The following is a 21,441-nucleotide window of genomic DNA, read 5'->3' as shown; positions in this document are numbered from 1 at the left end:
GGAAACAAATCTCATGAGAGTTGGAATTACATGGCATTAAATTTAGAGAGACAAATCTCTTGAGGTTTTTATAATGTTGATCATTATTGAAATTTGCTTGAAACTCTACATGTCAGAAATAATGAGGTGATATGTGGTAGATGAATATCAATGGGTTTGACACTTATGTAATTATAAGCCAGTAGAGAAATATTTTTTCTTTCTTTACAAGCAAATGTTAACTTTGATGGTTGGTAGCTAAAATATAGGTCATTTGAATACACAGACGTTCCTTACTGTGAAAAATATATTAACATATCTGATATATCCACCTGTACGTGAGGACTTATGTCATGTTATGTATCATTGATAATTACTTGAGATGTATTTTAAAAATTTGAAATTATTTCAAAACAGAGCTGTTATTATTAAGAGGTATGCATCATCTCCAAATCGTTTACATATACCAAAGTTATATAATGTTTTGTTAATCTGTCCCTATTTGTCCTAATTTAATAAGGAAAATTAACAATTAATTTTAAAAAAGGAAAAGATTTGCAGCTTTATATTTATGATTTAGGTTTTATAGCAAGAATAAATGATGTAGGGAAGTATTGATACAGGACTTTTTTCACTCATTTGGTAATGGGCTTTTTTTATAAAATTTTAGGGGTAAAATTAATTAATTGAAAATGAAATTTTCATATTATGGGAATTGGGCTGTATTACAAAATAGATCCAATTTGGAATTGGGCCTGTATTTGGCCATACATTGTCCCCATAAAATGGCCTGTGACATTAGGAAAACAAATTAATACTGAAGTTATTTTGTGGAGAGCCTGTCTTATTGATGACACCATTATTGAAAACATTGATTCAAAAACTTAAATTTTAGTTTTACTTTTGTAAATTAAATGTAAAATAAAGTTATAATTTAATGATGAGGTATTTATTTTTGATTTGTATTTGAACAATGGTGACATTGAAGCTTATAGGTCATGGTTTTCCTTTTTCAGATTTTGTGTAGCAGACACTGTATAACAGCAGGATGCCAACTGTAGACAGAGAAGAAGAGAATGCTATTCGCATGAAAGTGGGATACAATGGGTAACATTTCTATCGATTATCTGATATTTTTAATCTTTGTCAGATGAAGTGATTAATGATATATTTTGCTTATTATTGAAAACATAATACACCTGGTATAAGGTACTCTTATGATATTTCTACAACAGGAATCAGATTTATAACATGATTAGGTCATTTACAGGGCCTGACAACGTCTTTAAAATGTCTGTCAGACTAGTGATCTTGTGTAAAGAACTTGTCTGGACGAGGAATTCACTAGTCTGGAACATTTACATTAGAAAATAAAGAAAATATTCTGAAAATGTATTTTTGGCCTAGCCATATCCATTCAGGTAACCTTGGAAGAGACCTCATATACTTACTAATAACTAGGAACAACGTTTCTCTGAAGGGAAACCTAATGGCCAATGGTTAGGTAGACAGTTTTGTTTTATTACATGGAATTTCATGAAAAAAAATTGAAGATGAGCGGACAAATGCTTTTGCTTGGCCTTGATTTACATTCTTGTGATGTTGATACAATATCTGTATGTTACTGACTCCCCAAATTTAGTTGTCTGTGTGAAGTTAGTTTGACTTTTAACTCCACGCATTTGGAGCAAATGTTGATTAATCTCTTAGTATTCATGGATTTAAGGGATATTCTGCCTAAGTTGAGAAATTTTGGGTTGTTTGGTACCATTTAAGAACTCATTATGAAGACTCTTGAAAACTATTGTTAGCATCAAAATATCTCTCTTCTGGTCAGTTTGGGAATACCCCCAGCCAAACTGTCTAAATATAGCACATAGGGAAATCCAGAACTGAAGGATCACCTTTGTGCAGAGTATTTGGTATGCTGTTCACAATTTCTGCTGAGGTTACAAATTTATTACTTCATCAGGCATATTTTCTGTTGATTTAATAATTTACACAAATATTTCATTTGTTCAGCTTATAACAATGCAAACCTGTTATGATGCATTCAGGGCCGCACAAACATTTGTAATTTGATCTAGCTAGATCTATAAAGAATTACGCAATTTGAATTTCGATGTTTGTTCAAATGGTAGATTGAGGTATACGATTTCCATAAGAGCATGAGTAGATGATTTTGTAGTTTTCTTCAAAAGCATCCCATGAAATTCTAACTTGTGCAGAATATCCCTTTAAGTGCATATGATATGTGCAAACTGTTACAAATTAATTAGAGCTAGATGTATGTTTTACAGGGATATCCTCATTACTAGCGTGGATGTTGAGATTACCTATGCTGACTTCTGTGCTGAAATAAAAGACATCTGCAAGTTTGACGACAAGCAACCATTCACTGTGAAATGGCTGGATGAGGAAGGTAAGGCAGATCAAACAGTAAGACAGCGACATTTGTACAAATTCACATTAGTTATATCTTTTAGAGGATAGGTCAAGGGTGATATCATATAGAGTCGTAAGGAAAAAAAGTCTTTTATTATTTAGTAATAGTTTAATTGAAAAGTTAGATAAATGTTGCATATTTCAAACTATCTAGGATCCCTCCGGCTGTGCCAAGGTAAGAATAATTATTTACCAGATAGGTCAGTAGCTATATAAGGAATCTGAAACATTCCTGATAGAACATGTTAATGTTTTGTACATACTAGCTCACTTTATTGTTTAACTTGAAATACACAGTACATTAAAAACTAAATTAGATGCGACCAATTTATAATAAAACAGAAGTTAAATGTGTAGTATATTTCAGACGCACCGTTGACTTTATATTAGGTGTTAGATGTATCGTAAAATAATTGAAACTTATGTTACTATGAAAAGCAGTAGAAAGTGCTACAAAACAATTGATACTTTACAGATGACCTGGTCAGGTGATCTCAGTATTGCTTGTTATACCTTCTCCATATATTTAGACCAAAATCTCTTATTTTAACTGATCTTATTGTTATGCAGGTGACCCATGTACAATATCGTCTCAGTTGGAGCTTGACGAGGCTATCCGGTTGTATGAAATCAATAAAGACTCGGAAATCACCATTCATGGTCAGCCCTTCTGCTTACTCATGCTTATTCAAAACATAGGTTCATTTCAGTCTGGGATGGTTTTGGCTGTTAAAAATCTTAATCTAGGATGGACTTTGTAACAAGGCCATGTTAGCTCAGTCGGTGGAGGGATGACCACAAACCCTCAGATGAAGGTCTGAGGTATATGGTTTGATGCGCCCTAATATACTGGTTCGTATTTCTCAGGAAGCTGTGAAACGGACCAGTCTGTGCTGATGAGGCTGTGTCCATGGACAGGATTCTTTACTCAAATTTGCTCAGTATACAATTGGCCTCCTGTATGTTATTCACTGATGTTATCACCAGCTGCAAAAAGAAGTCACAACATGATATTGGCTGTTCATGGGAATTAAACCTAATAAACATGAGTTATTATCAACAAAGGATGAATTTAAAAAATCCTGGAATTTCAAACATTTCAAATAAAGTTATGACTGCTTTGGCAACTGTAAAACTGTATCCATGACTAAACCTGATGAAATGTGATGGAATCAGTCAGTATTTGAAAACTACTGAAAGTGATGTGACAATTCTGGTATATTTGTACTTTAGATAGTTTTTTCTTTTTCTCTGTGAAAGAATGCTTTCAAGTTTTATAAGATAATGAAATTTTCAACTGCTTAAATCTTGACAATAGAGTTCATGTGGATAAATGTTGTTACACACATGCAATCGAGATCAAGTTAGAAATATATGAACAAAAAAATTTAATTGATTTTTACATAGAATGTCATAGAAACTAATTGTATAAAATCAGTCACTGCATTTTCCTATGTCCTGTATTAACTGTTTGTACCGGTATTTCATTCCACAGTTTTTCCTAATGTGCCAGAAAGACCGGGGATGCCCTGTCGAGGAGAGGATCGTAAGTTTGTCTTTCTGCAGCAGATATTCATCAATATAGTGTTGATTAAAAATTCATTACAAAATGACCAAAGAAATTTCAAGGAAGATTACTGAATGATGACCTAAAGTGTTCCAAAGCCTATCCTGAAGAGTAAACCATGAAACAATGCAAACTAATGAAATTAAGAATAAACTACTCAATTTACTGGTAAAATCTACTTTATTTAATAAGTTATTTATCACAGATGAATTGTCATATCTCCTATTTTGCATGAATGTTACACAGTGTTTGCAAATTATATTTACTGTTTCTTCTTAGTCCATACAGTCGAAACTCGTTATCTCAGGGGACTGTGGAAAATATTTCGACTTACACATATTTCTACTTAATGAAATTTTGAGACAGCTGAACTAAGATACAAAGATATAAAAGGGAAAAAATCAGGTCTTGAAAATTATTTTGACTCAAGCGAGTTTCAACTGTATTTGTTTTCTTTCATTTACTTTTTTGTAAACAAATTCAAAAGTTGTAGTCTGAATCTTATCGACAACAACATTTAAGTGAAATTAGAAACCAGAGTGCTCAAAAGGTAGGCATGTGAGTGAAAAGTGTTATAATGTCTACTGCCAAGTGTAGTATCCCCATGCCAAGTTAAATGGAAATGATTTAATGTTACAGGAAACATGTACCGCAAGGGGGCGCGACGATGGAGGAAATTATACCGGATTAACGGCCATCTTTTCCAAGCCAAACGCTTCTCCAAAGTAAGTAGTGTAAAAGGTTTTCCTGACCTAAATTTCCAATGAATTTTAATTTTGAAGGAAAAATATATATGAAATTGTAGGTTGGTGAAAAAGTCGTTTCGAATATTATATCATCATGAAGATGCATATCATCAACACTGAATGCAGTAATTTGATCTGCAGGTGTTGTTCAGGTTATGTAAATGTTTTTAAAGCCTCACTCAAAAAAATACATTGATTAGATGTAACATAAACTTCATTGAAACTTGAGATCAAAATTCAAGAGAAAGAGAAAGCTATTACTTTTCCTATAGTAGAAATAACGTTTTGGTACATTATTCCTTAGTCTCATTGAAATTTAAGTACTATTATTTGATATGGGAATTAAATCAATTTCATCATTCCTAATCATTTTTGTATGAGAAAATAATTTGATCAAAGCACATTAAACCTTCACAAGGTTGTCATTTACATGAAAATGTTTTGAATAAGTATTGAATAAGTAAATGTATTTCTGAATTGTCCTGATCAATATATACTTGATGAAGATTGACATTAAAGTACACAGGCATTAAAACACTACCTGCTGAAATTATGGTCAAGATTATCCCAAGTTGAAAAAACTGAAGAAATTTTTTTAATTAAGACTGTGCACTTGGAATACTACAATGGTGGTGGAGCTTTTACACAAGTAAATTGTGAAAGTTACTAGCTGTGTAAGAAAGTTTGTTTACAATACATCTTCTTCACTGTCTGTTAAGGATATGTTCAGTGTTAAATGAGACTATTTCACAGAGCTGTGTATTTTTTTCCCCAGAAAGCATTTTGTTCATTCTGCTCGGACAGGATCTGGGGACTCGGTCGCCAGGGTTACAAGTGTATCCAGTGTAAACTCACAGTTCATAAACGATGCCACAAATTCCTCAAAGTGGTCTGTGGGGCCCCAGTCATGGTGAGTGTGTGAAAATAATACATTTTATATCTCTTTAGAAAAAGATGACATCAGATGTATGTTTGTTATTGTCCAGATTAACACTTCATGAACAAATTCTTGGTTAATATTTACAGCCTGATCAGAAAGAAATTGTTCTCATTATCCCTGAGGGCTTTTAACATTGTTTCAGTATTTATTGGATGTATAGGGATTTTAACATAACATTTACTGTATTGATTTTATAACAAAACAGCTGTGTAAGTTCTGAAGTAAACAACTATTCATGCCTTTGTATTGACAGCCACCATCAGAACACCGATCAGATCCACCTCCCACATACAATACATCACAGTATCCAAGCAAGCATTCCAACGGGGACAACTCTGCAGGTATGTCTTATTTTACCTTATTACTCTCACTGTCGGAACAATTGAAATACGTTAAGTTGTTGTTTCTTGGTTACTTTCATTGATTGATGTTTACATTTGTTGTTGTTTTCCTTCCAGACCACGGAACCTCTGTGGAGGTAGATAAAGAGGTAAGTATACAAAGTTCCCAAAATAGATACAAAATAAAAAATATACATACTTGCCTGAATAAATACATACAAAATTTTCAGGAAACATCCATCAACTGTTGTTTGATTTAGTTAATAGATCTCCTCGACCAGGAACAAGGGGAAATACAATTTGTCCAGGTTATGTCTCCTTTAACACTGGTCAATGGAACTTCTTACTGGGGGCGTGGATTCACTTGCAGTGCATTATCAACATATCATCGCATTTGTGATTTGACAAACTTTTGTTTCTAATAGGATGGTGTGTGTTTTTCTATTTATATTGTGCTTTTGGTTTTGGAATCTTTCTCTTTCTATACTCAAGCTGTCTGTAAATAACGGAATTCAATATCGATTGAAAAGTTTATGGAATAACATCATAATCTGAATAACCTAGTTTTGATTCACATCTATATTTTACATTTGTTAATAGTTTGTTATCATCAAAATCATCCTCAGTAATCCAGGGGTTACAATCACTTTCACTCTCTGCACCCCTGGAACATGTCATGGCAAAATTGAACGTTCCATGTGTGAAACCTTGTGGAAAAGACAAGGGGACTATGGTTGGATCCTTTGATGTACATCAAACGAATCTTGAGATCACATAATAGTGTGTTGTACTGGCTTTGAAGATATGTGCCCCTCCTTTGTAATTTTCAAAAAGAGCATATCCTCCCATGATTGGTCAGGTTTTTTTCAACTAAAAACCACTCTAGACGTATTTAATAACTTATCTTGTTTCTTAAATATTGCCAGAGAAAGTGATCACAACCCCCTGGAGTAACAAGGACGCATCAAAACATATTATGTAACAAAGCTTTATTATAGCTGTCAAAAAATTTGGATTTCTTCATATGAGAAGATTAAGATGAACATTCAATCATTAAAAAGTTGTTGTAAAATATATATCAATTAAAACACAATTATCAGTATTTTGGTCTTCCTTGCAGACAGCTTCAGGCATAGTTTTCAAAGGGGGAGAACACATTCCTTTGATATGATTCTACGTTTTATCATAAAGCATAAAATTCTCCCTATCTAATATGATAATTGGTTTCTTCTTCAAGATGTCGCTCTCACAGGAGGAGGTGTCTGTTAGTTCACCAGAGGTACACAGTTATCAAATTTCTACCCTCATATCCTTCATATCTTCTGATTGTCTCCCTTTGTTTGATCGTCTCCCTTTGTTTGATCATGCTCACTGTATCATTGGCATGTATACTCTTCACTGATTCATCTGTTGTTGTTTATTGAGTGTGTACTATCCAAGTAGATAAACAGCTGGAGATGGGTAGAGATATAATCAGTTTAATGGTAGGAAAACTTAATCTGATCAAAGTGACTTCACTTCATAGACATTTCATGGACGTTGTCCATAGAAAATTTCATAGATAATTTGTCCAAATTTTCCAAGGTCAATATCCATGAAATGTACATGGATTTTCCATGGAAATCATGGAAAATATACCGAGTTTGTAGAGATTTTAAAATTGGAACACAAAATTGATAAAATTTGTAAGTTTAATGGCATTTGGAGTGCTCAATATGTTACTGTACCAGTGTTCAAGAATTCCAAAAGAATGAAGCATTTGTTATTCTGTTTCTCACTGACGTTATAGTAAAGAAAATATCGTATGATAAAGCTGTCCACCTCCATTTGTTTGTATGTAGGTTTGTTGTGTGTTTGCAGTGATAAATTAGCTGCTGGATTGTATGTTGTGGTCGGATATATTGAGGTGACATGTATTGGGGAATCGCATGGTAGTACGCTATTTGGTATAACTGGATATTTTTGAGACTAGAATTTTGCTAGAGTCACGATATCTAGATCCTAACAGGACAGTACAGTAGAATATCCAGTCTTCATGTATAAGACAAGGAAGAATTTGATCAGTTGTAGAATATACATTTTTATCCATTTTTATGAAGCAGTTTCATATAAAAATCTTGTTTTTAGTACCATATGAAATAGAAGTCCGTTTATGTCAATGGCTTTGCTAGGATTCCAAGCCAGGACCCCTGGTTTACTAGCCTGACCCTCAACTGAATGAGCTAAAGAGAAGTTCTCTCTAACCAAGCAGTATATTGTGGCTAGTATTTTTCATGGTAACACATATATGTCCCAAAACTTAATTTTTAAAGTAGGGTATTATTTGATTTTTAACACCTGTATTCTGATTAGATGAATATTAGTAAAAACACATCTAGTACGCAATTTCTTGAATGCATGCCGTTATCTGTTGAACTTCTGAATCCAGAAATAAAAAAGTGGGTGATGGTGACCATTTCTGTGATAGTCTTTCTCAGTAGTCATATTAGCTTGTTGCTATTCTTTTCTTGCCTGAATTTTTTTTTTTATTTAGCGAGACTCTGTGATATAGGTCAATTCAACAGCCATACAAGTTATCCCGGTATGGCTGTTTAATTGACCTTATATTTGTACCAGAATGTGACGTCATTCAGTAACAGGCCGTTTTATGGTTTTTCACAGAATATGGATTGACATAAATGAGATATTTGTTACAATGAGAAATATAATGCTGGTTTGCTATTTATTTTATTCTCAAAAGTGTTCAATGCAATCTCGATAGTTTGTATTAATCTGATAAATATCCGTTCACATAAAGTAAAGAAAATAGGTAATAAGTGGCTGTTGTATTTGAATAACTATATATAATTACACTTGTGTTTTAATTAGAAAAAACGGAGTAAAGGTGACAAACAGCATGATGGCAATGTATGTATATAATTGTCTCACAGATTTAGCTTATACAGATATATTTCAGGACAAATGTATGTGTCTCGCACAAAGATAAATTATACTGATATATGAGGAAAGATATATAATTTACCTCGTACTGATATATATCAGGACAAATGTATATGTCTCGCATATAGATATATTATACTGATATACAAAGAAAAGTATATTTGTCTTATAAAATGAATGACATACAACATATTTATCAGGATAAACTGGTATATATCTCAGTATTATTGTTACTTGTTAATCTGTATTATAACTACAACATATTTTTATCGTTTGGTATTTTGAAATAAATTTCCTCTGTATCCATGTTTACTAAACAGTACCACTAACAAACATGTGCCTATTTAATATTCTGACCCGGTGATTGTTGGGACTGGTGCTTTTTCAATAGGATTCAATAAAATTTTAAGAACCTATGTTATTCCTTTGTAACTAACCTTATCAAATGTTTTTAAACGGTGCTTTAGACTCACCAGAAAAAAATCCTATAAGATTGTCCAATATTAATTCCTATAGAGGGGATAGCTGACTGGTAGTGTGTTAACCCTATATAAATTCAGGTGAACATCAACAAGGTGTAGCTTGACATCCTTAAGTCATGGTGGTTTGTGTTTCTCAGAAAGCTTGGAAACAGACCAGTCTGTGCTGTCGTAGTAGTTTCATTTGACAAAACACTTCAGTCTAACGGGCCTCCCTTGTGTTGTTCAGTGAGATAGCCACCGGCTTTATAAAGAGACACTGCCTTAAAACAAAACTGGCTGGCTGGTCAGTTAAAGCAAACAAGCAAATCCTGCTGGTTATACCCCTATGGTAACAGAAAGATGTATCACATCATTGAATATTTCTCTTTATATTATGTTGTGTCTACTAGTACAATTGTACAAGGTATTGATAACATATAAACATATTAGAAATAATATCATTTTATTTTAGCCGACAAAGCATTTTCTACTAGTAAGCTTCACCAGTTTAACTTTCAGGTCACTTTTAAAAAAAAATATTAATTCTAAATCAAGGAAATTAATGGTGATTCAACAACAAATTTGTCAGCAATGACATTACAGCAGTGAAAACAAGCTATATTCTGTTTACTTTATTAAAGTCTTTGTTGTCAAATAACATGTCAAATTAGGTGGAATTGACTCTATAAAGTTGTTGTTTATATGTTGTTGTGTATCATTAATTGTCATGTATTTCTACTGCATGTATGTTGTACTAACACCTGTTGTCTGCTTTTGTTGTACCTGGTTACCATGGATACTAACAGTCAGAACAATCAGGGGTATGTAATATCTAACTTTCATCTTACACCTCTTAACATCTTTAAAATGTAGCTTGATCACATTCTGTGGATTAAGACAGTATGACTGAAATAACGATCGTATTGTATACTGTATCTGTGGAAATCAAAGTCTTCATTGGTCAGCTGTAGAGTAGAATGGTGTCTACAGATTAGTAAATGTATACCTGTTTGAACTTTAAAGTTAAAAGTTAAACATGTACCTGTATTGGTAAAAACTATTTTTTTCTATTTAGCATAATGGAGGAAAGTGTAACTGAAAATTATTGTTCAAAGATCTAAAACAGTCAATGCATTCTTTGTTTAATATCAAAAATTCAAATTTAAAGTTTAAAATTTCTATTTTTTGTTTCTTTAGCTTAAATCTATAATATGACTTTCTAAACCTGTTATAAATTCTTGTGAGTTACAAAAGGTTTGAGTTGCAAGATCTCTCTAAGTAACAAAATGACTTAGGTACAAGATCTGGTAGTCACTTAAAGAGTCAATATAGAGTCACAGGATCTCTCTGGTTTTTAAAACTGCTCTGAGTCTCAAGATCTCTTAGTAACAAAATTTTGAAGTAAAATTTTTGAATTCTTGGTGCATAAATTTCTGATTCGTACAATCTGATGTTAAGGTCCTTGGAGCCATACAAATGTTTGTAATTTGAATAATGTACTAATATTATAACTTTCCAAATTGTAGAGAAGATGCTTATCTCATAAGAATGTCAAAATTTGTTTATCATTTCCTGAAAATAAAGCAGTAAACATGATATTGACATATCATCACTTCGATGATCACATTGTTGTCATGATTACAGATGGGAACAGACACAGGAGGTAGGACCGTTTCCATGGACGAGTTCAACATGTTACGTGTTATAGGCCGAGGTAGTTATGCCAAGGTCTTGATGGTGGAACAGAAACGCACGAAACGTATCTACGCCATGAAGGTGATAAAGAAGGAGCTGGTCAATGATGATGAAGTAAGAATCGTATCTGTATGATATAAAGAGATAAACATCTGACAATGGTCACTTAATGTCAAATGAAAGAAAGAAATTTCTGATAGTGATCAATTCTTTATGTCATGTGATCAATAGAGATAAATTTCTGACAGTGATCACTTCCTATCATATGATAAATAGAGACACATCTCTGCCAGTTTCTTGTAAGTGAATTGAATTATAGGATCAACTTACAGTCAGTTTCAAGAATTTCTGATAGATAGGAGCAAGTTACAGTCAGTTTCATTTATGTCGCCATGGAACTCTATTTTTCATCATCAGCACACACTCATTACCTCTGAAATGCATGCACATACGAAGTATTTAGAAAGTAGAAATATTAATAACAGTTCAGCTTTGCTATTGCCAAGAATTTGTTGGTCTTTGTCATATTACAGGAATTTGATTTGATGTTGTGTCGATAAATGAAAGGTCACTTTGAATTATGAGTAAGGTTACTTAATATTCTTATTATCATAGGAAATTTCATTGAAATGATTTACAATGGAGATGATTTATAACTTTCAAAAACTTTGAACAATTTCTTAATAGCTTTGCCTACATCAGCAGGTAATTAAAATATAAAACATTTTCTGCAATATCTGTGCATGTATAGACAAAGTTATCAGATATTATCAGTTCTCATCAAAATATCTGCATGTGACATATGACACAGGAGTTTGCAGTTTACACACTGAGAAAAAAGGCTTCCTTTTAAATAGATATCAGTTAGAAAAATTGTGCCTACATCCCATTGTATATATGTGATACTGTAAATCTGTTTCAATTTCAAAATAGTTTATTTGATAGATTAAGTATTCAGTATCTTAAATGTATGAACAAAAGAACATTTCAAGAAAGTAGTTAGTTTACCTGGCTGTGTCTGTCTATTTTACACATCCCTGGCCTATTTGTTAGTTTATCCGGCTGTGTCTGTCTATTTTACACAACCCTAGCCTGTTTGTTAGTTTACCTGGCTGTGTCTGTCTATTTAACACATCCCTGACCTATTTGTTAGTTTATCCGGCTGTATCTGTCTATTTTACACAACCCTAGCCTGTTTGTTAGTTTACCTGGCTGTGTTTGTCTATTTAACACATCCCTAGCCTATTTATTAGTTTACCTGGCTGTGTCTGTCTATTTTACCCATCCCTAGCCTATTTATTAGTTTTCCTGGCTGTACCTGTCTATTTTACACAACCCTAGCCTATTAATTAGTTTACCTGGCTGTATGTATCTATTTTACACATCCCTAGCCTATTTATTAGTTTACCCAGCTGTATCTATCTATTTTACACAACCCTAGCCTGTTTGTTAGTTTACCTGGCTGTGTCTGTCTATTTAACACATCCCTGACCTATTTGTTAGTTTATCCGGCTGTATCTGTCTATTTTACACAACCCTAGCCTGTTTGTTAGTTTACCTGGCTGTGTCTGTCTATTTAACACATCCCTGACCTATTTGTTAGTTTATCCGGCTGTATCTGTCTATTTTACACAACCCTAGCCTGTTTGTTAGTTTAGCTGGCTGTGTCTGTCTATTTTACACATCCCTAGCCTATTTATTAGTTTACCTGGCTGTGTCTGTCTATTTTACACATCCCTAGCCTATTTATTAGTTTACCTGGCTGTACCTGTCTATTTTATACCAGCCTAGCCTATTTATTAGTTTACCTGGCTGTATCTGTCTATTTTACACAACCCTAGCCTATTTATTAGTTTACCTGGCTGTATCTGTCTATTTTACACAACCCTAGCCTGTTTGTTAGTTTAGCTGGCTGTGTCTGTCTATTTTACACATCCCTAGCCTATTTATTAGTTTACCTGGCTGTATCTGTCTATTTTACACAACCCTAGCCTGTTTGTTAGTTTAGCTGGCTGTGTCTGTCTATTTTAACACATCCCTAGCCTATTTATTAGTTTACCTGGCTGTGTCTGTCTATTTTACACACCCTAGCCTATTTATTAGTTTTCCTGGCTGTACCTGTCTATTTTACACAACCCTAGCCTATTAATTAGTTTACCTGGCTGTATGTATCTATTTTACACATCCCTAGCCTATTTATTAGTTTACCCAGCTGTATCTATCTATTTTACACAACCCTAGCCTGTTTGTCAGTTTACCTGGCTGAATCTGTCTATTTTACACAACCCTAGCCTTTTTGTTAGTTTATCTAGCAGTATGTGTCTATTTTACACAACCTTAGCCTATTTATGAGTATACCTGTCTGTATCTGTCTGTTTTACACAACCCTAGCCTGTTTGTTAGTTTAGCTGGCTGTGTCTGTCTATTTTACACATCCCTAGCCTATTTATTAGTTTACCTGGCTGTGTCTGTCTATTTTACACATCCCTAGCCTATTTATTAGTTTACCTGACTGTACCTGTCTATTTTACACAACCTTAGCCTATTTATTAGTCTACCTGGCTGTATCTGTCTATTTTACACATCCCTAGTCTATTTGTTAGTTTACCTGACTGTATCTGTCTATTTTACACACAACCTTAGCCTATTTGTTAGTTTAGCTGGCTGTATCTGTCTATTTTACACAACCCTAGCCTGATTGTCAGTTTACCTGGCTGTACCTGTCTATTTTATACCAGCCTAGCCTGATTGTCAGTTTACCTGGCTGTGTCTGTCTATTTTACACATCCCTAGCCTATTTATTAGTTTACCTGGCCGTGTCTGTCTATTTTACACAACCCTAGCCTGTTTGTTAGTTTATCCGGCTGTATCTGTCTATTTTACACATCCCTAGTCTATTTGTTAGTTTACCTGACTGTATCTGTCTATTTTACACACAACCTTAGCCTATTTGTTAGTTTAGCTGGCTGTATCTGTCTATTTTACACAACCCTAGCCTGATTGTCAGTTTACCTGGCTGTACCTGTCTATTTTATACCAGCCTAGCCTGATTGTCAGTTTACCTGGCTGTACCTGTCTATTTTATACCAGCCTAGCCTGATTGTTAGTTTACCTGGCTGTACCTGTCTATTTTATACCAGCCTAGCCTATTTGTTAGTTTACCTGACTGTATCTGTCTATTTTACCCATCCCTAGTCTATTTGTTTGTTTATCCGGCTGTATTTGTCTATTTTACACAACCCTAGCCTGATTGTTAGTTTACCTGGCTGTATCTGTCTATTTTACACACAACCCTAGCCTATTTGTTAGTTTAGCTGGCTGTACCTGTCTATTTTATACCAGCCTAGCCTGTTTGTTAGTTTACACAGACCTAGCCTATCAAGTTTACATCAATATATATTTACCTTTGTTTTAATATTATGTCTTCTTTAATTGCCAAATCTCCTCATCCTTGCTCTTCCCTTTTAACCAACTACCAACTCTTCCTAAATGAATGATCATATAGCTGACCTATCAACTTTGTATCTTTTTACAGGACATTGACTGGGTCCAGACAGAGAAACATGTTTTTGAGACAGCCACTAATTACCCATTCCTTGTAGGTCTACATTCCTGTTTCCAGACTCCAAGTAGGTAAGTTATTGAGTCTTTGTTTTCTCTAGACACAAAGTAGGTGAGTTATTGTTTTCACGCCATTACTAAGTGAGTTTGTCGGTTATTAGGGCCCCACAAAAAAGTGCAGGTGCCCTGTAGTAATCACAATGTCTGTCCATCCGTCCATTTGTCCATCCTTCTGTCCGTTAGCACTTGTGTTTCCGTGCGATAAATTGAGTTTCCTTTGGCTGATCAAACTCAAACTTTAGTGCTTCCATATTGAAAGTGCATGCTTGGGATTGCTTTTCAGTTTCAAAGGTCAAAAGTCACGGTCACTGTTACTATAAATAGAAAAATCAGTTCCCTGCGATCACTAAAGTTTGCTTTGACCAATCAAACTCAAACCTTTTACAACGCTTCCTTACTAAAATAGCTTGCTTTTAAATGCTTTTCAGGGCCCTGGGTCAGTGGTCCAGATTACTGTTACTCTAAGTAGAAAATTGGTTTCAGTGATATAACTTGGGTTCCTTTGGGGTAGTCAAACTCAAACTTTATACATTGCTTTCTTACTGAAGGTGCTTGCTGGGGTTTACTTTTTTCAGTCCCAGAAGTCAAAGGTATTTATTGCTATAATGGGAAATCCATTTTGTGGAATAACTCGAGTTTGCTGTAGCCAATCTTACTCAGACTTGATGCAACACATGTTAACCAAAAGTGTTTTTTTAGATAGATTGCTATTCAGGTCCAAAGGTCATAGATCACTATAACTCTAAGTTAAAATCAGTTTCCATGCAATAACTTGAGTTTGCTTTGTTCAGTCTAAATCTAACTTCATACAACACTTTCTTGCCAAAAGTGCTTGCTTGGGATAGTGCTATATCCTAAGTTATAAGGTCATCGTCTTGTTAAAATCAATTAAAAATTCAGAATATCAGGTTGTTTAATGTATTTGTTTTTATGTTGGGCTTTTTTGCAAAAGTTTTTCTTGTTTTTTGTGGCTGAGTGTATTTAAGGTCTTGCCAGTGATCTGTGAATCTAGGGTGTGTGTCTATGGGTGGGTTGGTGGGGGGATTTCCAGCCACATAGAGAGTCCCTTGCTGACCTGTCAGTGCTCTAGTTCTTCATTAGATCCCTACCAAGTGCTTAATTGTGTGATAAAGTTGTCTCCCATGTCCATGATAAACGATCAAATTGTCTCCCCATCTGAGTTACAGTTTTGCCCTCTGACTTTCTTTGAAAGAGTTGTGCCCCTTGTCTGTGATGTGTACAAACATTGTTCTTTTGCGATTGCAGGTTGTTCTTTGTGATAGAATTTGTAAGTGGTGGAGATCTGATGTTCCACATGCAGAGACAGAGGCGACTGCCTGAAGAACATGCCAGGTTTTATGGTGCGGAGATATGTTTAGCCCTGAATTTCCTCCATGAACGAGGTAAGTTGTACTATTAAGGAAATGGACTATAACTCAACTTGCTTGTACTGATATAAACAAACACACCACCTACCAATACAACACTTGGCCTCTCATTCATACTTCACGATATTTATCAAGCTTTGGTTTTTGAGTGATTTTCTGGCCAGATATCGCCATGCAAATGGCCTTTCTTGTAAGATACAATGATTTGCAAGGAATGCTTTTTGCATAGGTGTCATCTGGTCTAAAATCAGAGTTGACACCACAACAAAGTCACATGAATACAGTCCATATAAGTACATTTGGACCTAAGCAAGAACGCCATTATCAGTATTTCCATGTGTATGTAGATCCAGACTGATGTTTTTCACGGTCACATTGTGTACAGATATCTAAATTAGACATTTTAACATTATCGATAATGCCATATAAATATGGATCTCGAGTAATGTTTTTTTTTCGTCACAGGTATTGTGTATCGAGATCTGAAGTTGGACAATGTATTACTTGACCAGGAAGGCCACGTCAAACTCACTGACTATGGCATGTGTAAGGTAAGGTATCTTTTACAAACTCGTTTAAAAAATCAAATAGAAATAAAATGTCATGTACTGAAGAGAAATTTTGATTAGACCTTTGAAAAGGTACAGTTGTATAGATGATGATTTGTAAGGCTGAGCATTTTCTGCTTCATCAACATTATCAGTGTATATTAAATCCAAGTGTAATATAAGTGATATCATGTACTCAAAGTATGAACCAAGGAAAGAATACACATGTTAGACTAAATAGCATCAAACCCTTCTTCAGTCTTTGCATTGCGTAAGGATGTAGCTTATTATACATTTATGGCCCTGGTTGCATGGAAATATGAAGATCTGTTTCCCTTTTTATGTAGGTATCGTATGTCCCGAGTGCATCTGGGGGTAAACAAGCCTTCATATTTCCCTGCAATCAGGAACGGAGACCATAAATTATACCAGTAAAAAAAAAAGATAATTTAAGAATAATTTATGAATCAACAAAACTAGAATTGTGTATTATAACAATGATGTAATAAACATTTTGTATTGACAATGAAGGCTCACTACTTCCTCTTTCCTGTAATTTGAAAGTTTCAGTTCTTTCCAATTTTCTTCATAAGTTCTCTAAATCAGCTTACTATAAATGAAACATTTGTTGTTTTCTTTGTATTTTGTACACATCACATTGATTTTTATGTCTTTTATGAACCCATCATCATCAGATCATGGGCTTTTCAAATTTCCCTTCATTCAAGGTCTGTGGATTGTCAGTAAATAAATAATCCTTGTTATCACTGTTACTACCTTTTATATGAATCATTCTCAAATTTCATATGAAAGTGCCCCTTGGTCCTAGTTTTGCTTTTTGATATAACGACTGATCAGAAATAAAATGACTGACAGGTGCCATTTTAGATTTAGCATTTAAAGAATTTTCAAAAATCATATACCTGTTAGTTAGGAACAAGAACAGGAAATGAAAGAAAAGAAGGGAAAGATTAAACTTTTAAAAGAACAATAAAGTTGTAACAATGGTGGGGCAGCAAGATCCCTTTGTGATCTTCTGTAGGAGGGTCAGTTTCACTTTGAAAGTCTTCATTTTCAGTGGCAATGATTTAGATTTTCCATTAAGTACTGATGAGTTTGAATCAAGCTTTAAACAATTGAGGCCTGAATTCGTGATTTCACAAATATCCTTATAGATTGTGAACATTAGGCTTCTGGGCCTTCAGTGACATGGATTTTTATTTCATTGAAAGATTATATCCTAATTTAAAGAAAAAATACAAAAATTTAGTTGTGAGGATTTTAAAATTATTCACCGTAAACAAAAGGAACAGAAAATATGATTTCCATATTTTCTGGGTTATAAGCTGCACTGGTACTTAAGTGGCAGGGACAGTTTTTAGCGATTTTTTTTTCAAATTTTATCCACATGTAAACCGCACCCTTCCTTTCGATATAGTGACCATTATTGTTGATATTTGATATACCGGTGATAGATAGCGGAACGTAATTTATCAAGTTCGTCAGTGTAACATTTAAAAAAAAGTTTACTAATGAATTTTGCACAAATAATCCTTTATTTTTTGGATGTATTTTTAAATTCTGTTGGTTTTTAAAATACAGAAAATATCAAACTTGACTGATGATACATACAGTATTACAGTCTCTCCACCAGTGTTTGTACTTTAAATATTAACAAAGGCTATATCATGTTGATAAAGTTCCTATAATTCTGCAATATATTTTTACACTATGTAGAAATATGCCTATATATGCACATGTATTGTGCTACCCAAAAGTTTAAGTAATATTATACACACATATATAATTTTTGGTTGTTGCCCCAGTCGGGCCCTCAACCTATCAATCCCAGGATGCAATAGTCTACTGTAAACATCCGCTATGCTTTCCTGCATGTACTGCTGTAAAGAAACCATGAAAGTCAAGAATATATAATTGTGTTTTATATTAACAAGTTTGATTAATTAAATCCACAGATATATTGTTCAATTGCAATCTTCAAATCATTAGTATACAATTGCAATTGGTTTTACAGGGTTTGTTTCAGTTACAAATATGTGGTACTGGTAAAAACCAATTTATCATGTCTCATACTGGTATGTTAGGCATGCATTTTGTTTCCCTTCCTGCCAGTTTTGTTTCTTGTCCACATATAAGCTGCACGACGGACTGCTGAGGTAAAAAACTGCGGCTTATGATCTGAAAAATATGATAGCTTATTTCTCTGAAGTTATGCTATAACCTTGCTTTGCTGAGGACAAGTAGGCCATGATTTTACTCTTATTGTTGACCACTTAGGAAGGATTGCGGAATGGAGACTTGACCAGTACATTCTGTGGTACCCCAAATTACATAGCCCCCGAAATTCTCCGCGGCGAAGACTATGGTAGGTTTTCAACCCATCACCATGTAGCTGTTCTGACAGTGAACATCTGTTGGGTGGTGGTACACAGTGTGGACACTCTATCAATGTTTTACCTGTCACTAATATCAACAGCTTCTTTTCAGGGTGTTTTAACCTCCAAACTTCAGGCCTATTGCAAGGAAGCATGCATTTGGTTGTCTCCCCTTTCTTGATTTTCTGCAGTCATTTCATTCTATTTTTGAAGCATACATTGCATATTGCTTTGCATAAAAAAACTTTGAAAGAACTAACAATTAAGAAAGAAGGGAGGTAACTAAGGGGAGATAACTAGATGTAAGATCTTGCTTAGGTCACTTTGAATCAGCAAATGTCATACTCGATTGCCTGCTAAAACTTACGAAAATCAAACATTTTGAGTATGGAAGGTGTTTTTGTAAGAAAATTATATACTCATTAAAGAAATATTTTGGAGTACAAGATTTCAGACAATTTCGAGTACCTTTGCTGAATCAGATGGAGAAAATAACATTTTTATTTTTGTGACTTGTATATGTAACCAATTGTCTGCCACGTTGTTTAACAGGAGGGATTGTTGATAGGAGACCGGACTAACACGTTCTGTGGAACTCCAAATTACATCGCTCCAGAGGTCCTCCGAGGAGAGGATTATGGTATACATCCTGTGTCAGATATGCATGTACAGATATGCATTTACATCATCACAGATGATGTGTACATGCATGTTCATGGTCACAGATATGCGTGTACATTGTCACAAATCTGTGTGTACATTACTTGTATCACTGATATTCGTGTACGTTATCAGCGATATGTGTGTTCATGTCACCATTATGCATTTCTGAAGACATACCTACATTCTTCGGTCAAAGAGAACTCTAGAAAATGTTTCATGCATGTCAAGCTTTCACTCAACCTGATCCCTTCATGTCACAGAGTTTAAACACAGATGTTCATTTAGTGATCTGAGGCATAAAATTATAGAAACAGTAATTAAGCCATGGAATTAAAGATGAGGCTACATAAGTCCACTTCCAACTTGGTAAAGGGTCTGGAGAATTAGAAACAAGGCTACATAAGTCCACTTCCAACTTGGTAAAGGGTCTGGAGAATTAGAAACAAGGCTACATAAGTCCACTTCAAACTTGGTAAAGGGTCTGGAGAATTAGAAACAAGGCTACGTAAGTCCACTTCAAACTTGGTAAAGGGTCTGGAGAATTAGAAACAAGGCTACATCAGAATTAGAAACAAGGCACTTCCACTTCCAATTGGTAAAGGGTCTGGAGAATTAGAAACAAGGCTACATAAGTCCACTTCCAACTTGGTAAAGGGTCTGGAGAATTAGAAACAAGGCTACATCAGTCCACTTCCAACTTGGTAAAGGGTCTGGAGAATTAGAAACAAGGCTACATCAGTCCACTTCCAACTTGGTAAAGGGTCTGGAGAATTAGAAACAAGGCTACATAAGTCCACTTCCAACTTGGTAAAGGGTCTGGAGAATTAGAAACAAGGCTATGTAAGTCCACTTCCAACTTGGTAAAGGGTCTGGAGAATTAGAAACAAGGCTATGTAAGTCCACTTCCAACTTGGTAAAGGGTCTGGAGAATTAGAAACAAGGCTATGTAAGTCCACTATAAACATGGTGAAATTTCTGGATACTAATTGTGAAATATGTTGGGTGTCCTTGTGTCCACTTCAGAAAAACAAAAACATGTATTGTTTACAAAATGGTGTTGAATCACCATCCTGCCAGATGTTTCTCATTTTTTTAGGTGAAAGATAATTACTTAGGCTGTGTTAAAATTATTTTTTATAATAAAAACTTTCCAAAATGTCTGTTCCATGGATCATTAATAGGCCTTGAAGTTATTAATATTATTCCTCAAACCATCTATTTGTGGTGAAATATTGTGAATATTATTAAACTTCATCCCTCATACTATATACTATATACTATATGTACTATACATAAACACACAACAAATATATTATAATCAGTCACTGTAACCCATCTTCCTTTCACATTTGATTTTTACTTCACACATTTCGTAAATTGAAGCTAATCACCAAAAAATATATATACTTTGAATTAAGATGTAGATGATATACATCAATTTTCATAGCAAAACTTTGGTGATTTTTATATAATACATGGCTACTTAATGTTCTGTGTTAATGTGTTAATGCTCTACAATCTGGTCTTCCAATCCATGTACTATATCATACATGCCTTATTGGAAAATTACCTGTCTCAGCCAATCAGAGTTTAGAAATCTGGCTCAATAATAGGATTTTATCGAGACAGTTCTCCTTGAATTTTACAATAGTGGTTCTGAATTCATGAAAATAAATTACTGTAAATTGTTTTTACAGCTAAATTTTACAAT

General features: G+C 34.2%; 1 protein-coding gene across 1 annotated transcript in view; it reads left to right on the top strand.

Moving 5' to 3' along the window:
• The first annotated feature begins 1,015 nt into the window (after positions 1-1,015).
• LOC132555584 (protein kinase C iota type-like) overlaps positions 1,016-21,441 on the top strand; it is a 28,728-nt gene continuing 8,302 nt past the window's right edge. The window contains exons 1-15 of the mRNA XM_060219932.1: positions 1,016-1,086; positions 2,280-2,401; positions 2,995-3,084; positions 3,920-3,970; positions 4,631-4,716; positions 5,513-5,647; positions 5,931-6,018; positions 6,136-6,167; positions 7,256-7,297; positions 10,226-10,240; positions 11,064-11,228; positions 14,650-14,747; positions 16,002-16,138; positions 16,589-16,674; positions 18,970-19,057. Of these exons, the coding sequence (XP_060075915.1) occupies positions 1,028-1,086; positions 2,280-2,401; positions 2,995-3,084; positions 3,920-3,970; positions 4,631-4,716; positions 5,513-5,647; positions 5,931-6,018; positions 6,136-6,167; positions 7,256-7,297; positions 10,226-10,240; positions 11,064-11,228; positions 14,650-14,747; positions 16,002-16,138; positions 16,589-16,674; positions 18,970-19,057 (1,294 nt within the window). The 5' untranslated portion in view covers positions 1,016-1,027. The remainder of the gene's footprint in view (positions 1,087-2,279; positions 2,402-2,994; positions 3,085-3,919; positions 3,971-4,630; positions 4,717-5,512; positions 5,648-5,930; positions 6,019-6,135; positions 6,168-7,255; positions 7,298-10,225; positions 10,241-11,063; positions 11,229-14,649; positions 14,748-16,001; positions 16,139-16,588; positions 16,675-18,969; positions 19,058-21,441) is intronic.

This window comes from Ylistrum balloti, unplaced genomic scaffold, assembly GCF_031769215.1.
Source record: "Ylistrum balloti isolate Yb309-2 unplaced genomic scaffold, AGI_CSIRO_Ybal_v1 Utg369646, whole genome shotgun sequence".
NCBI lineage: Eukaryota > Metazoa > Mollusca > Bivalvia > Pectinida > Pectinidae > Ylistrum > Ylistrum balloti.
This window is presented reverse-complemented; position numbering and strand designations above follow the sequence as displayed.